Source organism: Aquarana catesbeiana, linkage group LG03 (assembly GCF_042186555.1).
Source record: "Aquarana catesbeiana isolate 2022-GZ linkage group LG03, ASM4218655v1, whole genome shotgun sequence".
NCBI classification, from domain to species: domain Eukaryota; kingdom Metazoa; phylum Chordata; class Amphibia; order Anura; family Ranidae; genus Aquarana; species Aquarana catesbeiana.
Genome location: NC_133326.1, coordinates 727,566,710 through 727,592,299, shown reverse-complemented (window position 1 = coordinate 727,592,299; position 25,590 = coordinate 727,566,710). Strand labels below are relative to the sequence as shown.

The 25,590-nt window shown below is 45.6% G+C and overlaps 1 protein-coding gene across 2 annotated transcripts in view; it reads right to left on the bottom strand.

Moving 5' to 3' along the window:
• Positions 1-1,355: 1,355 nt before the first annotated feature.
• The window catches only part of LOC141133766 (phospholipid scramblase 1-like), a 54,818-nt gene continuing 30,583 nt past the window's right edge, over positions 1,356-25,590 (bottom strand). For both annotated transcript variants that reach the window (XM_073623318.1, XM_073623319.1), the window contains exons 4-7: positions 22,022-22,203; positions 18,909-19,070; positions 15,001-15,129; positions 1,356-2,613 (exon numbers count right to left, since the gene is read on the bottom strand). In XM_073623318.1, coding sequence (XP_073479419.1) covers positions 2,557-2,613; positions 15,001-15,129; positions 18,909-19,070; positions 22,022-22,203 — 530 coding nt within the window. In that variant the 3' untranslated portion in view covers positions 1,356-2,556. The remainder of the gene's footprint in view (positions 2,614-15,000; positions 15,130-18,908; positions 19,071-22,021; positions 22,204-25,590) is intronic.

Sequence of the window (25,590 nt, the reverse complement as noted above, 5' to 3'; positions counted from 1 at the left end):
GACAGGTGGCAACCCTACAATTTACCCTGTACCTCTTGTGGGGTGGCCCGGGTCCAATGCTGCAACCGCCCAACTTTTTTCTTTTTTAGTTTCTGTGTTGTGGTGAGACTTTCTCTGCAGCACCGGCTCATTCCCCCAGAGCCCAGGAAGGCTCCTCCTTGGCTCTGAAGTCACATGACACCTAAATGGAGGACTTCCCCTCACTGAGCACTGCACTAGTCGGAGGTTTGGTGAGTGGACTTTGGGAGGGGGGGTAGATCACTGTACTGGGGGGGTTATTTGAGGTGGAGGGGAGCTCTGTACTAGAGGAAATTTGGTAGGGAGAGAGAAGGATCAGTACTGGGGGGGTTGCATGGAAAAAGGTTAGGCAAAAAGAGGTGTCCTTACTGGTTGGGGGGGCGGTTGGTATGAGAGATCTGTACTGGGGGGTTTGAGGGGGGGGAGACATTTTTGAGGTGGAGATTGTACTGGGAGTAAGGTGTAAGATTCCCTACAGCTTCACAACCAGCTTCCCACTGCTCATGCACGAGCCACGCTGAGCAATCTGAAAGGTCCGCCCACCCTCACGGGACCTGTCTCAAGAGGTTGCGTGCAGAGGGGTGGGGAGGAATGACTTTTTTTTTAACAGAGTAGTTTTTATTTTCTTACACAAAAACAAGACAGTACAAACATAGCGAGTATCATACAAAGGATCTGACATCAGGTGATTAGTTATATGACAGTAGTAATGCATAAGTACGAATTAAACATCTCCAACAAGATGATGTACAGGATATTAGAGAGGGATGACTTTTACTCCCATCACCTAGGCCAGGGGTGTCAAACTGGCAGCCCTTCAGCTGTTGCAGAACTACAAGTCCCATCATGCCTCTGCCTTTAGAAGTCACGCTTGTAACTATCAGCCTTGCAATGCTTGATGGGACTTGTATTTTGGCAACAGCTGGAGGGCCGCCAGTTTGACACCTGTGGCCTAGGTGGTCTGAATATGATAGAGGAGGAGGGGGGGGAGAAAAGCAGAACTTCCCTTTTTTGGTGAAGATCTGCTTTATGGTAAGCTCAGACAAAGTGTTAGCTCTCTGGCTATTTTCAGTGTGCACAAAATCATATGTAACTCAAGCATTTATTTTTCTTTAGAATGATTGTACTGAGGTTTTTGTGTGTCTGTGAGATTTTCACTGGTGGCAGAGCAGATAAAGCATATTTTTATGTGTACAAGAAAGCTCAGGTTTTATGTAATCATGCCTCTCCCACTGTTAACACAATTTGGTCATACTGATTGCAGTGGTGAGCGCCACAGTATTAAAGCGAAGACCACTTTTTTCAAACAAAAGAATGACACTACGGACTAGATAGTATTTAACAAACTTTACTACAGTTAGGTTGCAATAAGAAATAAAAAATGATTTGCATATATATTGATCTTCTGGGTGTAACTGAAAATGGCTTAGCATGCCCACCTTAGCACCCTGACCTTAAGCTGCTGAAGCTAAAAAAATACCTACTTTGTGACATTCTGAACATATTATAGTGGCACGTGAAACAGTATCAAGATTCCACCATTCAAAGCCTGGATGACTTCAGCAGCCTGATTAAACCACACGCCACATCCTGTCCATCCATGTCAACAAGTAGAAGTTCCCTTCCACCAGTAAGTCATTGTCTTTGGTAAGTTTTGCTGAGTGATCCATCCCCAAACCAATTGGCTGGTATCTCTCGTAGGAAGGAGATGTCTGCTTGTGATGTGGTGGCCTCCAAAACTGGATACAGTAGACTGGTATAAACTATAGGAAGGAGATGAATGAGGAGTCCCTCAAGACTGGCTTAGATGAGCTGGTATCTCTATTATGAATGGGATTCCACTTGTGTTGAAGCTTCCTTCCAAACTGACTCGTATAAACTATAGGAAGGAGATGAATGAGGAGTCCCTCAAGACTGGCTTTGATGGGCTGGTATCTCTATTATGAATGGGATTTCACTTGTGTTGAAGCTTCATTCCAAACTGACTCTGGTGAGCTAGTATCTCTACTAGTTATGAGATGTCTGCTTGTCATAAGGAGTCTTTCAAAACTGGATCTGGCTGGTATCTTTATTAAGAATGGATTGTCCACTGGTGATGAGGATTCCACCAAAACCTGATCTGGTGGGCTGGTATCCATCCCTTAAGAGTAAATATGTCCGATTGTGACGAGAAGTCCTCCAAATCTGGCTCTGATGGGCCAGTATCTCCATCAGAAATGAGATTTTGTTTATGATAAAGAATCCTCAATAGGCAGGATCAAAATGGGAGTCTTGGTGTCTTACATCTGTGGTTATCACATGGTTAGCAAATGTATACTTTGGTACAAATGTTATATAAGTTGAAGATTGGGGTGTATGAATCTAGAGTACGCTATAGGACCATCATAGAGTAATTTTAAAAGATGGAAGCTGTTACCGGAGATTAAGATTTTCCAACATGATACTAAATAGGGTTTCTTATTTTCTGGATATTCAGTATGTGCATCTGTAGTCATGACACGAGAAGACCAGTTCACATCATGAGACTTCAACATCTGCTTAGTCGCGCCTTGGACGGGTTGCCGCGTATCTCCTTTTGGAATAAATCTCGGAATCCTACAGCAGAGAGAAGCAGAATTCCTGTCATTATATTGTATAATTGTATCATTTATGTGTAACACTGAGAGGCTCATCCAATACAATAGTAATAGAGAATGAACAAGCCGTGAACACTTTAGTACATTTTAGTATCTCTGTGTATGTTGAATTCCCTTACTAAACCTGACAGCAGATGTATGCTAATGTTGAAGGCAGTACACTTAGGAAGTACAGAAAAAAATAATGACATTTTAAAAGACGGAACCTAGGCACCCTCCCAGGATCCAAGATCTTGCACCACTGCCTGAGACTCTCAAATAGATAATAGAGGTCTCAGCATCCCATTGCGGGAAGTATGGACAAGATGTGGCTAACCTCTGACCTTCACAAAGTTATTCACTCGGAGTCCAGAAGGTTCCCAGGCTGCATTGGATCCAAATTTTCAGAAGATCACAAAATTGGCCCAGATACTGATTCTTCTGGCGTGCTGTAACCAATTGGTAATATATTCTGGCTAGAACTAAAATTGACTGAATTCAAGAAGATTTAATCTGCAGCCATATGGCAAATTTAGGTCTGGAGTCTCATTCAAAGGGTGGAGATTCTGCAATAGGTTGCTAGCTAAAAGGGAACTCTTAATAGTCCACTTGAATATCTTGTCTTTATGTCAGAAAGGGCATGCCAGTAGGCAAGCACACCTGTTACTAATGTTGGAGCCAGGTAGGTTATTTAACCACTTGCTGACTGTGATATAGTCAAATGATGGCTACAGCGTATTCGGGTCAGTTCCGGGAGGGCGTTAAATGACATCTTGCCATCATCAGTGTTCTGATAATTAGTGCAGCCCCAACAGTGCCCACCAGTGCTGTCAATCACTGCCCACGAGTGCCACCTATCAGGGCCGCCTCATCAGTGCCCACCAGTGCCGTCTCATTGGTGCCCATGAGTGCAGCCCATCAGTGCCCCCTCAACAGTGCCTATCGATGCAGCCTATCAAGTGAAGGAGAAAAATTACCTGTTTGTAAAATTTTATACCAAACTATGAAAACTTTTTTTTTCAAAATTTTTCAATCTTTTTTGTTTATTTAGCAAAAAAAAAACTCAGTAGTGACTAAATACTAAGAAAAAAAAAATCTCTATTTGTCTGAAAAAAATTCTAAAAATGTCATATGGGTACAGTGTTGCATGACCACGCAATTGTTATACAAAGTGCGAAAGTGCCCGGTAGGCAAGTGGTTAAACTGGGCCAGTGCTCAGGTTCAGTGCTGTCTCATCTATGGTGTTTCCCGTATGATCTGTGACCAATTACCTGCGTCTGATACCAGTTTGTCATGGCTGAGATACATTAGAATATTATATTTTTATGGAACTTGTAACTTAGGAGTCATAACTCCTGAAAAACATCCCCTCCTCCCAACAGGGAAGGCGGATTAAGTTACACCATCCATTGGAGAGTTAAAGTTAAGAGACAAAACCAAGTCGAAACCAAGTAAACATGAATCAGATACGAAACCAGCAAGAGTAAGGTCAAATGTGTGTTTTCAAACCTAAGTTACAAAACCTTTAATCAAAGGAAAAGATTGGGTAAATAACCCCATTGTTTCAAAGGGTGAAATTGCCTCCCTAGTCAAACCCCAATGTTGACTCAAGTTTTCCCTCAGACAATGACTGAGATGCGAAGTTAATGCCATGCCAAAGGACAAACTGGCACAAATACCTGAACAGTCAATAATCAGTAAATAAACAGTAGCTTTAGCTGAACACTGCTCCCTTCCGTGAGTTTGTGGAATGTGCGGTTCCTCAGTGGCAGGTACCCAAACGCCACTTTTTCTCACGGAAGGCGATTCCGGCTCTCTACCGGCATGTGGAAGGCAAAATCCATGCCTCGCTGGACAGGGCGGTCAGCGGTAAGGTGCATATTACTGCTGACTCATGGTCCAGCAGGCATGGACAGGGACGTTACCTAAGTTTCACGGCACATTGGGTGACTCTGCTGGCAGCTGGGAAGGATGCAGGACAAGGTGCAGTAGTGTTGGAGATTGTTCCGCCACCACGCCTCCAAAATGCTAATGATTGTGACACACCTCTCTCCTCCACCCCCTCCTCTTCTTCTTCCTCCATGGCCTCTTCCTGTGCTTTGTCCTCGGAACCAGCAGTGCTCCGTAGCCGTTCAAGGGGCTACGCAAGTACGCAGGCCAAAAGATGCCATGCGGTGCTTGAGCTGGTGTGCTTGGGGGACAGGAGCCACACTGGGGCAGAGGTTCTGTCAGCTCTGCAGGGGCAGGTTCAGAGGTGGTTGATGCCACGCCAACTTAAGGCAGGAATGGTGGTTTGCGACAATGGCACCAACCTCCTCTCCGCCCTCCGACAGGGACACTTCACCCATGTTCCCTGTTTGGCTCACGTCCTTAATTTGGTGGTGCAGCGGTTCTTGTGCAGGTACCCGGGCTTACAGTATCTCCTGAGGCAAGCCAGGAAAGTCTGTGGGCATTTCCGCCGGTCATATAATGCCAGTGCTCAGCTGACGGACCTCCAAAAGGAGTTTAACCTGCCCAAGAACCGCCTAATCTGTGACATGCCTACCAGGTGGAACTCAACGTTGGCCATGCTGCAGCGGCTGCACATGCAGCAGAGGGCCATCAATGAGTACCTGTGCGACTATGGCACCAGGACAGGGGAGGGGAGGTTGTTTTTTTTTTCCCCACACCAGTGGGCCATGATCAGGGATGCATGCACTGCCCTGTCACCATTTGAGGAGGCCACAAGGATGGTGAGCAGTGACAGTGCATGCATCAGTGACACTGTCCCCCTTGTCCACCTGTTGGAGCACACGCTGAGTGGAATAATGGACAGGGCACTTGAGGCAGAACAGAGGCAGGAAGAGGAGGACTTCCTTAGCTCTCAAGGCCCCCTTTATCCAGACAGTGTTCCTGCGTGCCCGCCAATCACACAGGAAGAGGAGGAGAAGGAGGAAGATTGTGTCAGTATGGAGGTGGAGCCTGGCACTCAGCATCAGCAGCAGTCTTTAAGGGATCAGTCCCAAGAAACACATGGACTTGTACGTGGCTGGGAGGAGGTGGCTGCGGACCATGTCGTCCTTAGTGACCCAGAGGACTCCGGACCGAATGCCTCAGCAAACCTACGCTGCATGGCCTCCCTGATCCTGCAAAGCCTGCGTAAGGATCCTCGTATTCGTGGTATCAAGGAGAAGGACCAATACTGGCTGGCAACCCTCCTTGATCCACGTTACAAGGGTAAGGTTGCGGACCTTATCTTGCCATCGCAGAGGGAGCAGAGGATGAAACATCTTCGGGAGGCCTTGCAGAAAGGTCTGTGCAACGCGTTCCCAGAGACTGGGAGGTTACAAACTCCTGTTTCTGGACAACGTGTTGCTGAGCCTTCGGTCAGTCAAAGAAGGAGTGGTGCAGAAGGTGGCCGTCTGACCGATGCGTTCAGACAATTTTTTGGTCCGCAGCCCCAAGGTATGATCGGTTCCAGCAACCATCGCCAGCGTCTGTTTTACATGGTGCAGGAATACCTAGGGGCAAGATCTGACTTGGACACCTTTCCCACCGAAAATCCTCTGGGTTACTGGGTCTTGAGGATGGATCACTGGCCATTGCTTGCACAGTATGCAATTGAGCTACTGGCCTGTCCTGCATCCAGCGTTCTTTCGGAACGCACATTCAGTGCTGCTGGAGGCATGGTAACCGATCACAGGGTGCGTCTGTCCACCGACTCGGTCGATCGACTGACCTTCATAAAAATGAATCAGTCTTGGATCACCACCAGCTACCAAGCACCTGATGCTGATGTAACCGAAATAATTTTTTTTGAAATCTCAGATCCCTTCAAAGACTGCCTATGCTGATGCTGAGTGACTATCCCTGAGTAATTATCCTCTTCCTCCTCAATCATCACGCTGATAGCTTGTAAGAACATTTTTGGTTCTGGGCGCCACCACCAGTGCCTAAGGCCCAATTTTTCAGCCCCTGTTTAACAGGGGCATGTAATTACAATTTTTGATGCAGTACTTTGCAGCAGGGCTCATTTCTGCATTCCAACTAGAGTATCTGTGAGAGGTTGCAGTGTTGTGGCACCAGCACCAGTGCCTAAGGCCCAATTTTTCAGCCCCTGTTTAACAGGGGCATCTAATTACAATTTTTGATGCAATACTTTGCAGCAGGGCTCATTTCTGCGTTCCAACTAGAGTATCTGTGGGAGGTTGCAGTGTTGTGGCACCAGCACCAGTGCCTAAGGCCTAATTTTTCTGCCCCTGTTCAACAGGGACATGTAATTACAATTCTTGATCTAATATTTCACAGCAGGGCCCTGTGAGGGCTTACAGTATTGTGGCCACAACAACACCTAAGGCCCAAATTTCTGCTGAGTATATAGGGCAGGCCCCTACTTTCAAACATCTAACTTACAAACGACTCCTACTTGCAAACGGAAGGAGACAACAGGAAGTGAGATGAAATCTACCCCTAGGAAGGGAAATTCTCTCCTGTAAGAGTTAATATGGGAAAAACAATTCTCCTTTCCACTGATGCTTTCCAATCCTTGTTCCACAAAAAACCCAAAATTTTCAAAAAACATTTGTTATTGGGACAAAAAGTGAGGTGAAATCTTCTGAAGAGGAGGACAGATAGCAAAACAAATGTCACAGGGGTGATAACCCTTCCCTATGTTTTCCAAAAAGCTTAAAATAGATTTTTTGGCTGGAGCTAAACACATTAAAAATGTACCAGTTCAAAATTACAAACAGATTCTACTTAACAACAAACCTACAGTCCCTGTCTTGTTTGCACCGCCTGTATACTGCTGTTCAGAGTGTATAGGGCCTGGTGGCCCCACACCTTTCCTTATTTTAATTTGGGTGCGGGGTTCCCCTTAATATCCATACAAGACCCAAAGGGCCTGGTAATGGACTGGGGGGTACCCATGCCGTTTGTCTCACTGATTTTCATCCATATTGCCAGGACCCGACATTACATTAAACCCGCAAGCAGTTTTAAATGAGATTTTTTCCTTTAAAAATGACATTTGGTGCAGGGACTGTTCTAAACACGGGAAACACGCGTCACTTTACAGGCATACTATAGACACCCTCCAGGTACGATATTTAAAGGAATATTTCACTTTTTTTTTTTTTTACATTAAGCATCATTAAAATCACTGCTCCCCAAAAAACGTCCGTTTTTAAAAGTTTTTTTGCATCGATACATGTCCCCTGGGGTAGGACCCGGGTCCCCAAACCCTTTTTAGGACAATACCATGCAAATTAGCCGTTCGCAGGTTCTGGTGCGAACCGAACCGGGGGGTGTTCGGCTCATCCCTACCCATGAGTAAACCGCCATAAGATTTTGATATAGAACAAATGAAGAACTGTGTTTAGATACCCATCATTGTTGATCAAGAGCACCTGTCATTGTCATTGTTGCAACAGCGAATATTAATTCGCTGTTGCAACACACCTGGGTGGGCTTCCCGATGCAATCTTCTGCGCCCCAAGCCCACTCTATTTTGAAGCCTATTAGAGCCTCTGGCTCCAATCAGTACTTCCAAAAACACTCCCCCGTGCACCCCCGACATAGGAATTCATGCACCCAGCATCCTAAAGGGGCCGGGCGCATGGATAGGGCGGGCGGCGGCATGGATAGTGACAGTGACAAGTACTTGTACCTGATCCGATTGCCTGTCTCTGACCCGGCTTGTCTGACTTCGCTGTTTCTCTGCCCAATTGTCTAGCAACCAGCTTTAAGCACCTATCCGCTACCAGCCAGTGCCTACTCATCATCTGTTCACTGGACATCCAGCACCAGCTCATCACCTGCCTACTACCAGCCATTCTGCTGTGGTCCACTGTCAGCTTCCTTCTGTCCCGGCTTGAGTACTCTGCTTAGCATTGCTGCTAGGAAGATCAACAGGTACTCATGCCCATCTGCGCTCTAGTGCCACCTGTCCACTCTATTTGTGCCCTGAGCCATAGGTGTAAGAGAGACCTCAAATCAGGTTCCTCTACCAGGTATGTAACACTTTATTTTAAAGGGTAGGTCCCTACTCATGGAGCTCATATTGTGACTGGGCTATCAGGCACTTGTCTACCATATAATAATGGACTTAATAGTGTGTGACATATTATAAATGTAAGCTATTTTAGGTTGTTATTTGGAATTGTATAGTCCGAGTAAGAGCAAAAGCACAAAGAGGGAAGGGATGGAACCCTTTTTTCTAGAAGGGAGACTGTAGAAGGGCACAAAACCCATCTTGGACTGGGCTGTGTGAGAGAAGGAGACCTGTTTTGGAAGATAGGGCAGATGACGGTAAATCAGTGTCTGGAATAGACAATGGAAAGGCATGGTTTTCTGGATGGGATCATCAGAGAGCATAAAACATGTATTTTGAAAGATAGTGCAGATTAGCAGGGAACCGATGTTCTGGAAGGGACAGTGGGAGGGCAGCAGAACCATGTTCTGGATGTAGGTGTGGGATGGCAGAAGACACATGTCATGGAGGGTAGGTTGAATGGGCAGAAAAACTGTGTCCTGGAAGGTAGGGTGAATGGGCAGGAGAACCATGCCCTGGAACATAGTTAGTGGCAGGAGATCTGTTTTATGAAAGAAACATTGGGAGGGCAAGGGAACCACCATTCGGAAGGGAAAGTGAGAGGACAGAAGATCCATTTTCTCAATGATACAGCGGGAGGACAGGGGACCAGTATTCTAGAGGGTGAAGTGAATATGCTAGAGAGCCATGTTAATGAAAGTAGGGTGGATGGGAAGGAGACCCATATCCTGGAAGGGACAATGGGAGAAAAGCAGATCCCTGTTCAGGAAGGTAGGGAAAATTGGCAGGAGATCCAGGTCTAGAAAGCAACAGTGGGAGGACAAGTGGCCCATGCACAGACAGTGAGTGGTCCTGTCTGTGGTCCTTACCAGACAGTGAGAGGGCCAGAGACCCCTGTTCAGATATTTGGAAAGCTGGGAACAGTGTTCAGGAAGGGTCAGTGGAAGAGCAGGGGAACAATGCTCAAAAAGGGACCTGTGTTAGGGAAGGTAGTGTGGAATGAACTCTCTACTTGTGAGTGAACTAGTAACACACAGAGGTCATTGGCTATATACTGTATGTCAGCATTGTTCATTTTGTGACTATGACAGCCCTGCCTTAGTATCCACAACAACCCAGCTGAACCTTTTGGCTATATTAGTGGGTGAGGTATGGTAAAGTGAATTTACCTTCAAATATCCAGCATGAATAGACAAAAAACTGGTGGGCTGAAGTCCGTCCCACACTGCAGGCTGTGTTTACTCCACCCTCTCCCACCCGGTCCAGCTGCCAACACCTCATTCGCAATGGCTAAGGAGGCAGCAGAGAGGCAGCAGAGACACGGAGCAACTGTAGCCTCTGTTTTTGTACAGACACTGCATGGTTGGCAACTTTGGTGATTAGGGTGTGCCCAGGCACACCCAGTACATCCCCTGCACACACCTATATCTCAGCTGCATATACCTGACCTATTGTACAATGATTTTTCAGTACGTTCCTATGGAGCTTCACTGCATCCATGACCATTTCAACATACTTTGCATGCAATTGAAAGGAGGACAGAGGCATAAAATGCTCATGCACATATACTGGTATTTGCCCCCTGCACCTGATGCCGTAAATAGTACAGTCATGTGCTCAGTCTGAGGCTGTGGAACTCTGTGTAAGTGGAACTGGTCTAAGTCTTTTTTCTCTGGTTCCTTCAGTCTATCAATTAAGGAGGGTGGTTAATTGCTCACAGGTGCCTATACAACTGGGTGTAGGACTCAGTCTGAGCGTGCTCAGTCTGAGGCTGTGGAACTCTGTGTAAGTGGAACTGGTATAAGTGGTGAGTTAAAAGCCAGAGGGAGAGTGAACAAGCCTTGCTTTTTGTTTGCTGGGTTGCATTTTTGGGGCTTTTCCTTTTAGTTTTTCAATCACCTTTTTCTGTCACTTTTTAAATAGCTCAGTCTGAGGTTGTGGAACTCTGTGTAAGTGGAACTGGTATAAGTGGTGAGTTAAAAGCCAGAGTTTAAAACAGGAGGTTATAACAGGGGTCATAGTACCTGTGTAGTGTGAGTACCTGAGTGTTTTCTGAGTAGTGTGTGTGGATCGTTAGTACTTGTGTATTGTGTACTGTAAACTTGAGTATTGCGAGTGCACGTAGGTATGCGACTGTTCTGCGATTGCACGTAGGTCTGTGAGTATCTGTGTATTGTCTTGTTGTGTACCTGTGCATTGTCTTGTTGTGTACCTGTGTATTGTCTTGAGTATTAGTGCCAGGAAGCTAACTGTTAGGTAATTTGGACAGGGTAAAATCCCCAAATCCTCACTAAATTTAATAGGTACGATGCCTGGCGGGTGTGGAGAGGCGACTCTTTGTACATCTTGCTGCATGTATGCGTTCCTTGATCATCCGATCAAGGGCGAATACTGCTGTGCAAAATGTAAGCACATTGTTTCCCTGGAAGGCCAGGTTCTGAATCTGGGGAAGCAACTGTCAGCACTGAGAAGTCCCTCCATACTAAAGGAGAGCCAGGAACGTACACGGCAGGTTCCGGCAGGGGCCAGCACAGAGGCGGGTGGAGACAAAGAGGTGCAGGCACTAGCAAAGAGTAGATGGGTGACAGTCAGGAGGGGTAGAGGGGGAAGTGCCAGAGAGGCCGATCCAGGACTGGAGCATCCCAATAAGTACGCTCCATTGAGTGACATTGGTGAAACCAGTCAGGGACCAGCACTGCTGGAGCTGAGGGACTCTCCTAGCTGCCAGGGGAAGAACTCCTCCAGTGAGAGTGGGGGGCAGCAAAGGGAAAGGAAAGACAGATTCTGGTGGTAGGGGACTCAATTCTTAGAAGGACAGAGAGGGCAATCTGTAACCAAAACCTGAAGTGCCGAACAGTATGTTGTCTACCGGGCGCTCGGGTTCGGCACATCACAGATCTTGTGGACAGATTACTGGGAGGGGCTGGGGAAGACCCGGCTGTCATGGTGCACGTTGGCACCAATGACAAAGTCAGAGGCAGATGGAGTGTCCTAAAGAACGATTTTAGGGACTTTTAGGGAGCTAAATTGAGGAAAAGGACCTCCAAGGTAGTATTCTCAGGAATACTACCGGTACATCGAGCCACACCAGAAAGGCAGAGGGAGATTAGGGAAGTAAACAAGTGGCTGAAGAGCTGGTGTAGTAAGGAGGGGTTTGGGTTCCTGGAGGATTGGGCCGACTTCTCAGTCGGTAACCGGTACTATAGAAGGGACGGACTGCACCTAAATGAGGAGGGTGCAGATCTGCTGGGAATGAAGATAGCCAAAAAGTTAGAGGGGTTTTTAAACTAGACGATGGGGGGAGGGTCCAAAGACAGAGATAGCCAGCGCGGAAGATATTCTAGAGGGTAGTATTGGGGGCATTAGTGGTAGGTTAACCAAAGCACAAAAACACAAGGTGAGTATAGTAGCAAGTCCTAGTTGCAATCTCGAAACACCCAATATGAGGACAATATGCGACCGGTCTAAACTATGTGGCATGTTCACCAATGCCAGGAGCATGGCAGACAAGATGGGTGAACTAGAGATAATGTTGCACAAGGAGGATTTGAATTTTGTGGGAATTTCAGAGATCTGGTTCAACAGCTCTCATGATTGGCTGGCAAACATTCAAGGGTATACCCTATACCGCAAGGATAGAGAGGGTAAAAAAGGGGGAGGGGTATGCCTATATATCAAGAATAATGTACAAGCGAATGTGAGAGATTACATCACTGAGGGAGCTAGTGAGGAGGTGGAATCCTTATGGGTAGAGCTCCAAAGGGATGAAGCTAAGGGGAAAATAATACTGGGAGTATGCTATAGGCCCCCTAACCTGAGGGAGGAAGTGGAGACGGATCTCCTATCACAAATTGGATTGGCATCAAGGATGGGAAGTGTTATCATAATGGGGGATTTTAATTATCCAGACATAGACTGGGCGGAGGGAACCGCACATTCATCTAAGGCTCGCCAGTTCCTTAATGTCTTGCAGGACAATTTTATGGGTCAGATGGTAGACGCACCAACTAGAAATAAAACATTACTGGATCTACTGATTACCAACAATACAGACCTGATCACGGATGTGGAAATACGGGGCAATTTAGGTAACAGCGATCACAGATCAATTAGTTTCAGTATAAATCACACAAATATTAAACATGAAGGGAATACAAAGACACTGAATTTCAAAAGAGCCAACTTCCCTAAACTACAAACCTTGCTAAAAGGCATAAATTGGGATAAAATATTAGGAACAAAGAACACGGAGGAGAGATGGGTTTGCTTTAAGAGCATATTAAATAAGGACATTAGCCAATGTATCCCATTGGGTAATAAATTTAAAAGAGCGAACAAAAATCCTGGATGGCTTAACTCCAATGTAAAAATGCATATAAAAGCAAAGGAGAAGGCCTTCAAAAAATACAGGGTTGAGGGATCAATGCAATTAGGACGGCTAAGATAGAACATGAAAAACACATAGCGGAGGAGAGCAAAAAAAATCCCAAGAAATTCTTTAAGTATGTAAACAGTAAAAAAGGGAGGACAGACCATATTGGCCCCATAAAGAATGAGGAAGGACATCTGGTTACAAAGGATGGGGAGATGGCGAAGGTATTAAATGTATTTTTATCCTCAGTCTTCACGAGTGAATCGGGGGGTTTCAGTAACCAAAACTGCAGTGTTTATCCTCATGACACAACACAGGAAGCACCTCCATGGTTACCAGAGGACAGAATTAAAATTAGACTTGAGAAACTTAACATTAATAAATCACCGGGACCAGATGGCTTGCATCCGAGTGTACTTAGGGAACTCAGTCAAGTGATTGCCAGACCGTTGTTCCTAATTTTTACAGACAGTCTACTGACTGGAATGGTACCAGCTGATTGGAGAAAAGCCAATGTAGCACCAATATTAAAAAAGGGCCCAAAAAACATCCCTGGGAATTACAGACCAGTTAGCCTAACATCAATAGTATGTAAACTCTTAGAGGGGATGATAAGGGACTATATACAAGATTTTAGTAATAAGAACGATATCATTAGCAGTAATCAGCATGGATTCATGAAGAATCGTTCTTGCCAAACCAATCTATTAACCTTCTATGAGGAGGTGAGTTGCCATCTAGATAAAGGAAGGCCCGTAGACGTGGTGTATCTGGATTTTGCAAAAGCATTTGACACAGTTCCCCATAAACGTTTACTGTACAAAATAAGGTCCGTTGGCATGGACCATAGGGTGAGTACATGGATTGAAAACTGGCTACAAGGGCGGGTTCAGAGGGTGGTGATAAATGGGGAGTACTCAGAATGGTCAGGGGTGCGTAGTGGGGTTCCCCAGGGTTCTGTGCTGGGACCAATCCTATTTAATTTGTTCATAAACGACCTGCAGGATGGGATAAACAGTTCAATCTCTGTATTTGCAGACGATACTAAGCTAAGCAGGGCAATAACTTCTCTGCAGGATGTGGAAACCTTGCAAAAAGACCTGAACAAATTAATGGGGTGGACAACTACATGGCAAATGAGGTTCAATGTAGAAAAATGTAAAATAATGCATTTGGGTGGCAAAAATATGAATGCAATCTATACACTGGGGGGAGAACCTCTGGGGGAATCTAGGATGGAAAAGGACCTGGGGGTCCTAGTAGATGATAGGCTCAGCAATGGCATGCAATGCCAAGCTGCTGCTAATAAAGCAAACAGAATATTGGCATGCATTAAAAGGGGGATCAACTCCAGAGATAAAACGATAATTCTCCCGCTCTACAAGACTCTGGTCCGGCCGCACCTGGAGTATGCTGTCCAGTTCTGGGCACCAGTCCTCAGGAAGGATGTACTGGAAATGGAGCGAGTACAAAGAAGGGCAACAAAGCTAATAAAGGGTCTGGAGGATCTAAGTTATGAGGAAAGGTTGCGAGCACTGAACTTATTCTCTCTGGAGAAGAGACGCTTGAGAGGGGATATGATTTCAATTTACAAATACTGTACTGGTGACCCCACAATAGGCATAAAACTTTTTCGCAGAAGAGAGTTTAATAAGACTCGTGGCCACTCATTACAATTAGAAGAAAAGAGGTTTAACCTTAAACTACGTAGAGGGTTCTTTACTGTAAGAGCGGCAAGGATGTGGAATTCCCTTCCACAGGTGGTGGTCTCAGCAGGGAGCATTGATAGCTTCAAGAAACTATTAGATATTTGGGGGGTAGGGCTTATATTGCAGCCTTCACCGACAGTCACGCTAGGTCTTATTTTAGGGGAAACAGGGTAGGTTGGACTTGATGGACTTGTGTCTTTTTTCAACCTCACCTACTATGTAACTATGTAAAGAGAAGAATGGAGGTGTCCTTACCAGATAGAAGCAGGAGGCCAGAATCACAGCTTTCATCGTCACCTCCATGTCCATCGGAAATGTGACCGTGTTCTGGTTCCCCTCATTTTTTATCATCCCCACCACATGCTGCTCATCCCGAGATTTCACCTTCCAGGAAAAAAGTGCCACAGAGGTGTCAGAGACAGAAGCCCCAGGAGATATGGAGAAAAATACAGAAAATAAGAACCATGAGAAACACAACCATCTTAGTAGACAACAATAAATGTTACACGTTAGCCTTAAATTCCAATGTCAGTGGATGGAGGTGATGACAGTTGAGTACACTGGATACAATAGGAAGGAGATGGCAGTGGATGGAGGTGATGACAGTTGGGTACACTAGTTACAATAGGGAAGAAGATGGCAGTGGATGGAGGTGATGACAGTTGGGTACACTAGATACAATAGGGAAGAAGATGGCAGTGGATGAAGGTGATGACAGTTGGGTACACTGGATACAATAGGGAAGAAGAGGGCAGTGGATGTAGGTGATGACAGTTGGGTACACTGGATACAATACGGAAGAAGATGGCAGTGGATGTAGGTGATGACAGTTGTGTACACTAGATACAATAGGGAAAAAGATGGCAGTGGATGGAGGTGATGACAGTTGGGAATACTAGATTCAATAGGGAAGGAGATGGCAGTGGATGGAGGTGATGACAGTTGGGTACACTAGATACGATAGGGAAGAAGATGGCAGTGGATGGAGGTGATGACAGTTGGGTACACTGGATACAATAGGGAAGGAGATGGCAGTGGATGGAGGTGATGACAGTTGGGTACACTAGATACAATAGGGAAGGAGATGGCAGTGGATGGAGGTGATGACAGTTGGGTACACTAGATACAATAGGGAAGGAGGTGGCAGTGGATGGAGGTGATGACAGTTAGGTACACTAGATACCATAGGGAAGGAGATGGCAATGGATCGAAGTGATGACAGTTGGGTACACTAGATACAATAGGGAAGAAGATGGCAGTGGATGGAGGTGATGACAGTTGGGTACACTGGATACAATAGGGAAGAAGATGGCAGTGGATTGAGGTGATGACAGTTGTGTACACTGGATACAATAGGGAAGAAGATGGCAGTGGATGAAGGTGATGACAGTTGGGTACACTAGATACAATAGGGAAGAAGATGGCAGTGGATGGAGGTGATGACAGTTGGGTACACTAGATACAATAGGGAAGGAGATGGCAGTGGATGGAGGTGGTGACAGTTGGGTACACTGGATACAATAGGGAAGGAGGTGGCAGTGGATTGAGGTGATGACAGTTGGGTACACTAGATACAATAGGGAAGGAGATCGCAGTGGATGGAGGTGATGACAGTTGGGTACACTGGATACAATAGGGAAGAAGATGGCAGTGGATGGAGGTGATGACAGTCGGGTACACTAGATACAATAGGGAAGGAGATGGCAGTGGATGGAGGTCATGACAGTTGGGTACACTGGATACAATAGGGAAGAAGATGGCAGTGGATGGAGGTGATGACAGTCGGGTCCACTAGATACAATAGGGAAGGAGATGGTAGTGGATGGAAGTGATGGCAGTTGAGTACACTGGATACAATAGGGAAGAAGATGGCAGTGGATGGAGTTGATGACAGTTGGGTACACTAGATACAATAGGGAAGGAGGTGGCAGTGGATGGAGGTGATGACAGTTAGGTACACTAGATACCATAGGGAAGGAGATGGCAATGGATCGAAGTGATGACAGTTGGGTACACTAGATACAATAGGGAAGAAGATGGCAGTGGATGGAGGTGATGACAGTTGGGTACACTAGATACAATAGGGAAGGAGATGGCAGTGGATGGAGGTGGTGACAGTTGGGTACACTGGATACAATAGGGAAGGAGGTGGCAGTGGATTGAGGTGATGACAGTTGGGTACACTAGATACAATAGGGAAGGAGATCGCAGTGGATGGAGGTGATGACAATTGGGTACAATAGGGAAGGAGATGGCAGTGGATGGAGGTGATGACAGTTGGGTACACTAGATACAATAGGGAAGGAGATGGTAGTGGATGGCGGTGATGACAGTTGGGTACACTAGATACAATAGGGAAGAAGTTGGCAGTGGATGGAAGTGATGGCAGTTGAGTAGACTGGATACAATAGTGAAGAAGATGGCAGTGGATGGAGGTGATGACAGTTGGGTACACTAGATACAATAGGGAAGGAGATCGCAGTGGATGGAGGTGATGACAATTGGGTACAATAGGGAAGGAGATGGCAGTGGATGGAGGTGATGACAGTTGGGTACACTAGATACAATAGGGAAGGAGATGGTAGTGGATGGCGGTGATGACAGTTGGGTACACTAGATACAGTAGGGAAGAAGATGGCAGTGGATGGAGGTGATGACAGTTGGGTACACTAGATACAATAGGGAAGGAGATGGCAGTGGATGGAGGTGATGACAGTCGGGTACACTTGATACATTAGGGAAGGAGATGGCAGTGGATGGAGGTCATGACAGTTGGGTACACTGGATACAATAGGGAAGAAGATGGCAGTGGATGGAGGTGATGACAGTTGGGTACACTGGATACAATAGGGAAGGAGGTGGCAGTGGATGGAGGTGATGACAGTTAGGTACACTAGATACCATAGGGAAGGAGATGGCAATGGATCGAAGTGATGACAGTTGGGTACACTAGATACCATAGGGAAGAAGATGGCAGTGGATGGAGGTGATGACAGTTGGGTACACTGGATACAATAGGGAAGGAGATGGCAGTGGATTGAGGTGATGACAGTTGTGTACACTGGATACAATAGGGAAGAAGATGGCAGTGGATGGAGGTGATGACAGTTGGGTACACTAGATACAATAGGGAAGAAGATGGCAGTGGATGGAGGAGATGACAGTTGGGTACTCTAGATACAATAGGGAAGGAGATGGCAGTGGATGGAAGTGATGACAGTCGGGTACACTAGATACAATAGGGAAGGAGATGGCAGTGGATGGAGGTCATGACAGTTGGGTACACTGGATACAATAGGGAAGAAGATGGCAGTGCATGGAGGTGATGACAGTTGGGTACACTAGATACAATAGGGAAGAAGTTGGCAGTGGATGGAAGTGATGGCAGTTGAGTACACTGAATACAATAGCGAAGAAGATGGCTGTGGATGGAGGTGATGACAGTTGGGTACACTAGATACAATAGGGAAGGAGATCGCAGTGGATGGAGGTGATGACAATTGGGTACAATAGGGAAGGAGATGGCAGTGGATGGAGGTGATGACAGTTGGGTACACTAGATACAATAGGGAAGGAGATGGTAGTGGATGGCGGTGATGACAGTTGGGTACACTAGATACAATAGGGAAGAAGATGGCAGTGGATGGAGGTGATGACAGTTGGGTACACTAGATATCATAGGGAAGGGAGATGTGAAGGTTGTATAGGTGGAAATGGTACTTTGAAAAGTTCTAAATGTTGGAAATGATTAGACTAGTCAAGGATAGCACCTAGCAAGAGGTAGATAGAATAATTTTACATTTAACAGTCAAAGAGATTTCAGGAAGTGGTTTGAAATCGGTAGTCTATTATTTTTGCCACTGTTATAGTTGAGGTCACAGTTTCCTCCAGCCATGAACACAAAAGACGAACAATTAAAATGATAAATGTTAAAAATTAGATAAAAAACTGGCGCCAAGCTTACCCTCATTATTAATAGTCTCATATCATTGCATACCATTTCATTCATTCATTCATTCATTCATTCATTCATACCTTCATTCATAAAAATTCAGCAATACCCTATATTGGTCTAAATCCAATCCATGAGCTCCAGCCTGCCTCTGCAGGAACAGCAGCATGGACTGTACTCTATGCTCATTAGAGTTTACTTTATTAAATACCTCAAAGGTTACGTTCCCGAAGATGCTGGTCTGGAAGCTGGGGCCCAGGATCAGCAAAACTACCTCCTTTGACGGGTTCATGATAGACACGTGGGTGACAAAGGCATTCAAGTGTGAAGTGACCAATCCAACAAGCCCATATGATGGGATAATCACCTCCATCTAGAACAGACACGGGTATTAGAACATGAGCCACTGCAACCGACTGCTTACTCTGGAAAATAATGGTCTAACACCTTTTACAACCTAGAAGTTAGTGACTTAAATCCTTTGCTGGGATGCTTTGTATATAATGTGAGTATCATGGGTGGTAGTTACTGGGTGCCACTGTATTGGGGGCTTCTAGATTTGGATAAGCCCCTACCTGCAGATCCTCACAACTACCAGGCCAGGGTTGTGGGGAAGAGACCCTTGTCCTCATTAACCTGGGTACAACGGAACCCCCCCCCCAAGTTGAGGGCATGTTGCCTGTTATGGTTCAGAAGGAGAGTAGAACGCTGATCCCCCTTTTTCACGGCTGTCAAGCTGCATGTAGAGATAAGGGTCTTGTATGGATTTTTGGGAGGGACCTCAAGATTGTTTTTTCCTTGATTTTTGAGTAGGGTTCCCCATGATATAACCGACTGGCATAGAATGTGGGGGGAGCACGCTGTTTCCTGTTTTGTTTTGTTTTTTTGCATGGGGGATCCCTTTTAAAATGAATTCCCACCCTAAAGGGTCTGGTATAAATTATAGGGGACCCCCATGCCTTTTTAACTATCTGGGCCCTATTGCTTACATAGCTGGGGAACCTTAAGCTCATCCCTATTGGCAAATTACTGTTTGGGGGGAAAGTATCACAGGAATCTTCCAATGCTATCCTGCCTTGAAACAGGACAGTGGTAATGACTGAGATGCCACTAGAACCTTAGTTGTCAGGAAGCCCCATTTTAAGTCTATGGGGTCTATTGCTAAAAAAAAAATCACTCAGATATCACAAATAACCCCCACATTTGGCATATTTGGCTTATTTCCTATGATCACCAGCTTCATCTAGTGGCCATATTCCAATATTTTCCTGATTTAAGTATTTCAGGAAAATATAACAATATAGCCACTAGATGGAGTTGAAGATCATAATAAATAAACATATTGGGAAAATACAGGATTATTCATAACAGCTGAGCTTGTAAAAAAATAGACTCAGCCAGTATAGTCTTGAGAGAGAGGGAATCCAAAGGCCAGAAAGACATGCAGAGGACCAGAGACTGTGTTCTATGTATAAAACTTAGGGTATCTTGTGCTCCCCTCTTCCTGTACTTCATGCACATGTAATATTTCCTCCCACAGGAGCCCCTTCCCCTGACTTCTCTGCCAAGAGAAATGGCCTTCAACCCGTCCCCACATGCCAAGGTGCTAGGTGTAGTCCTGGACTCTGAACTCTCCTTTTGGCCTCACATCCAGTCACTTTCCAAAGCTTGCCTCCTCAACCTCCTCAACATCTCGAAGATATGCCCCTTTCTAATCAAAGACATCACAAAGTTTCTAATTCACTCCCTGGTTATCTCTTACCTCAACTACTGCAACTCCCTCCTGATTGGCTTACCCTTACAAAGGCTATTTCCCACTCAGTGTCCACCACCCCTCTCTGCCAATCCCTCCACTGGCTTCCGATCACCCAACAAATTAAATTCAAAATACTAACAATAACTTACTAAGCCATCCACAACTTGGCCCCCAGCTACATCACTAACCTAGTCTCAAAATACCAACTAAATTGTCCTCTTTGTTCCTCCCAAGACCCTGGGTCTTTAGTTCCCTCGCCATGTCCATGAAAAACCTTCCCACCCCACTTAAGAACTGTACTTTTACTTTCTCCATCAGCCCCACAATTACGACCTTTTGTATCACTTGACCCTCCCTTTTAGATTGTAAGCTCTAAGAAGAAGGTCCCTCTGATTGCTCCTGTATTGAATTGTATTGTGACTGTACTGTCTGCCCTCATGTTGTAAAGTGCTGAGAAGGAGAAAAAGAAGGAGATGGAGAAGGAGAAAAAGAAGGAGAAGGAGGAGTAGAAGGAGAAGGAGGAAAAGAAGGAAAAGAAGGAGAAGGCGAAGAATGAGAAGAAGGAGAAGAAGGGGGAGAACGAGAAGAAGGAGGAGAACGAGAAGAAGGAGGAGAAGGAGGAGAAGAAGGAGGAGAATGAGAAAAAAGGGGAGAAGAAGGAGGAGAAGTAGGAGGAGAAGAAGGAGGAGGAGGAGAAGGAGAGGGAGAAGGCGAAGAACGAAAAGAAGGAGAAGAAGGAGGAGAACGAGAAGAAGGAGGAGAAGAAGGAGAAGGAGGAAAAGAAGGAAAAGAAGGAGAAGGCGAAGAACGAGAAGAAGGAGAAGAAGGGGGAGAACGAGAAGAAGGAGGAGAACGAGAAGATGGAGGAGAAGAAGGAGGAGAAGAAGGAGGAGAATGAGAAAAAGGAGGAGAGAAGAAGGAGGAGGAGGAGAAAGAGGAGAAGGAGGAGGAGAAGGCAAAAAACGAAAAGAAGAAGAAGGAGGAGGAGAAGAAGAAGGAGGAGAAGACGGAGGAGAAGAAGGAGGAGGAGGAGAAGGAGGAGACGGAGAAGGCGAAGAACAAAAAGAAGGAGAAGAAGGAGGAAAACGAGAAGAAGGAGGAGAAGATGGAGGAGAAGAAGGAGAAGGAGGAAAAGAAGGAAAAGAAGGAGAAGGCGAAGAATGAGAAGAAGGAGAAGAAGGGGGAGAATGAGAAGAAGGAGGAGAACGAGAAGATGGAGGAGAAGAAGGAGGAGAAGAAGGAGGAGAATGAGAAAAAGGAGGAGAAGAAGGAGAGGAGGAGAAGGAGGAGGAGAAGGCGAAAAAACGAAAAGAAGGAGAAGAAGGAGGAGGAGAAGAAGAAGGAGGAGAAGACGCAGGAGAAGAAGGAGGAGGAGGAGAAGGAGGAGGAGGTGAAGTAGGAGGAGAAACAGAAGGAGAATGTGCAATCCCAACTTAAATGACCAGGGCCCATCATTCCGAAGACAAGTATCACTCCCTGGGATGAATGTTCCTGGGACCAAATTCATTGACTTAGATCATTGGCAATGTAGCTATTGAAGTACAATAAATAATATAAAATCTACCAACCAGGTGAGAACAGCGACATGCGCGGTTCTCCACCACCTCCATGACATCCTGACCCGCATTGTCTTGGACCTTCAGATTGTAGATGGGCCCGCAGCACTCCACTATCTCAGTGGCCTGATACATCCGCTGGCCCATCTGATCCAGAACTTCAAAGCTCCGCCCCCAGCCTTGTGATGTCGTAACTATGGGAAAAAAGAAAAGGACATTGTGAGGAAATACAAAGAAGATTATGTGACTTTATTAAACACAATTAAAAAAAATGATATATAAAGTCCTGTTTTCAGGACCCCATGAATCCAGAAGCTATCAGCCCTTTAAGGGATCATAATACTGTTGCATGGGCTTCCTGATCATGTGATTCTTGTGCTTGACCGTCATAATGATCATGTGATTCTTGTGCTTGACCGTCATAGTGATCATATGATCGGAAGCATGTCCTATAGGCTTACAATCATCACTGTGTGAGTGGGAGCCACTGGTGACAGCGAGGTCTGGGGATGCGCAAGGGCATGTTCCAAGCAAAAAAGCATAGAATAAAGACCACCGCCATGCTGTCCCATTTACACACACGACCGGAGTTAAGGAGGTAATTACCTCAATTATAGTTTCTCCTCATTCCCATCTCAGAAAGTTGGTAGGAATGGACCACCTCATGCACAGGAGTGATGTCATCCACCGCCAGCCAATGAAGATGCACCAAAGACCAGCACTCAGTAGAAGATGCTGACGCCGATGCAGGACCATTGCACAGGTAAGTACTGAGACTTTAGTTTAGCTTTAAGGCTTGACATGTTTGGTATCTATTTACTTGATGCAACCTCCTCTTTTATATATGAACCAAAAAAAACAGAGTATTATCTGCTTGTGTGCTCTAAAATTAATTTTAGTGAACCTTGTCTTGAAAATCTGCCTTTGATAAACAGCTGCGCCAATATTGTGTGACATAAAAAAAATAGCAACTGCCACCGTTTTATTCTCCGGGGGCCTCTGCTTTTAGCAAATATACCATTGTTTTGGGGTTTAAAGTCATTTTCTAGCAAAAAAAAAAAAAAAAAGAAAGTGGTTCAAACTGAACTCCAGGCAGACAAAGAAGATGCAAAGTAATTAGGGTTGCACTGATAACGGTATAGGTGCAGCATTTGCATGAGTATCGGTGCTCGTGCAATTGCTCCAATACCTGAAACTGACACTTTCAGGCTCGTTTCTTTCAGATTCCCTCACTGACAGCTGAAATGTAAAAATGTAAAAAAAATCTGCCAATTAACGATTGTTAACCACTTGCTTACCAGGCACTTAAACCCCCCTTCCTGCCCAGACCAATTTTCAGCTTTCAGCGCTGTCGCACTTTGAATGACAATTGCGCGGTCATACAACACTGGAGTTTTCTTTTAGTGGTATTTAATCACCACTGAGGTTTTTATTTTTTGCTAAACAAACAAAAAAAAAAGACAGAATTTTTGAAAAAAAAACAAAAACATGTTATATAGTTTGTTAGAAAATTTTGCAAACGGGTAATTTTTCTCCTTCATTGACATGCACTGATGGGGCTGCACTGATGGGCATTGATGAGGAGGCCCTGATGAGGCTGCATTGATAGGCAGCACTGATGGGCACTGAAAGGGTGCACCGATGGGCACTGATGAGGCGGCACTGGTAGGCATTGATGAGGAGGAGGCACTGATGAGGCTGCACTGATAGGCGGCACTGTTGGGCACTGATAGGCTGCACTGATAGACACAGATAAGGCAATACTGATAGGCACTGATAAGACGGCACTGATGGGCACTGATAAGATGGCACTGATGGGCCCTGATGGGTGGCACTGATGGGCACTGATAGGTGGCAATGGTAGGTGGCACTGATGGGTGGTATTGATAGGCAACACTGGTGATGAGGCACTGATGGGTGACATTTATAGGTAGCACTGTGGGCACTGATAGGTGACACTGTGGGCACTGATGGTTGGTACTGTTGTGCACTGGTAGGTGGCACAGGTGGGCACAGAAGCCTCTGCAGTGGCTCTCCATGTTCGGGACTGATGTCCCTCTCATGTCTGGGAGAGGAAGAAGAAGGAGACAACTGATGAACATGCTGATAGGAGAAGAGAGAGCAGAGTGACTGTTCGGCACCCAGCAGGATATTAAGAAGTTGTTTTGCCTGCAATATCAGATTTGACCACAAGATGGAGCCATTGGTAAACATACTTTTTTTTGCGGAAACTAGAAGCTGTTCACCTTTAACAAAATTTCCCATCATTCTTCAGTCTGAGGAAGGGAAACAGGGGCATCCTGGGAACTCAGACTCCATCTTAGAGACTGAAAGGAAGGAACCAGCTATCAGAGCACGTGTTGGATTAAAAACTGGTGAGAATTACTTATTACCATCTACAGCCTCGCTTATTCATTGTATTTTCTGTATGATTCATATACTGATTATATGTACCTTTGTCTGTTTTTTTCCTGATAGTTTCACCCCCAGCCTGTTTTTGTTAATCACTTTCCGACCATCTAACCCAGATGTACTGCGGCAGGTCGGGTCTATTGTGCGAAATCATGTACCTGTACGTCATTTCGTGCAATAGCCACTGGGGGGGTGGGGGCAGGAGTGCCGCTGTGGGCGTGATCGCACGCTGATTGGACACGGGGGGTGACAATCAGTGGGTCCAGTGGAACTGATGTCTCCGCCGTCCACCCACGATCGTTCCCCAGAGAGGCAGAACGGCGATCTGTCCATGTAAAGGAGGCAGATCGCCGTTCTGACAAGAGAGAAGATAGAGATCTTGTGTTCATGCTAAACAGGAACATCGATCTCTGTCTTCATCTAGTCAGTCCACCCCCCACACACAGTTAGTAATCACTCCCTAGGGACACACTTAACCCTTTGATTACCCCTAGCTGTTAACCCCTTCCCTGCCAGTGTCATTAGTACAGTGACAGCGCATATTTTTTAGCACTGATCACCGTATTGGTGTCACTGGTCCCAAAAAAGTGTCAGATTTGTCCGCCGCAATGTCGCAGTCCCACTATAAGTCTCCGATCGCCGTCATTACTAGTAAAATAAATAAAAATTCTATAAAAATATCCCATATCAGAAAGTAAAAAATACAGTTTTTTTTAAAAAGAAATTCTGTCTTTTTTTCTTTATAGCGCAAAAAAATAAAAACCGCAGAGGTGTTCAAACACCACCAAAAGAAACCTCTATTTGTGGGGAGAAAAAAAAGGACGGCAATTTTGTTTGGGTTCAACATCATATGACCACGCAATAGTCATTTAAAGAGACGCATGAAGGGGGGGGTAAAATCTTCCGGGGCTGAAGTGATTTATAAAGCTTTTAAATGACACTCAGTCCGACTTATTGCAGAATAGGAGGGTTTAGCTGCATGTCGAGTCTCTCACACAGTGGCGGCCCGTGCACTGTGGGCGCACGGGCGCCACCCCCCATCCATGCGCCAGGCCCCTTTCAGGAGGCCGGACGCATGGATTCCTCTGGTGGGGGTGGGAGGGGGTGGTACTTTTTGAAGCACCTGATTAGAGCCAGAGGCTCTAATAGGCTTCAAAATAAGGTGGGCT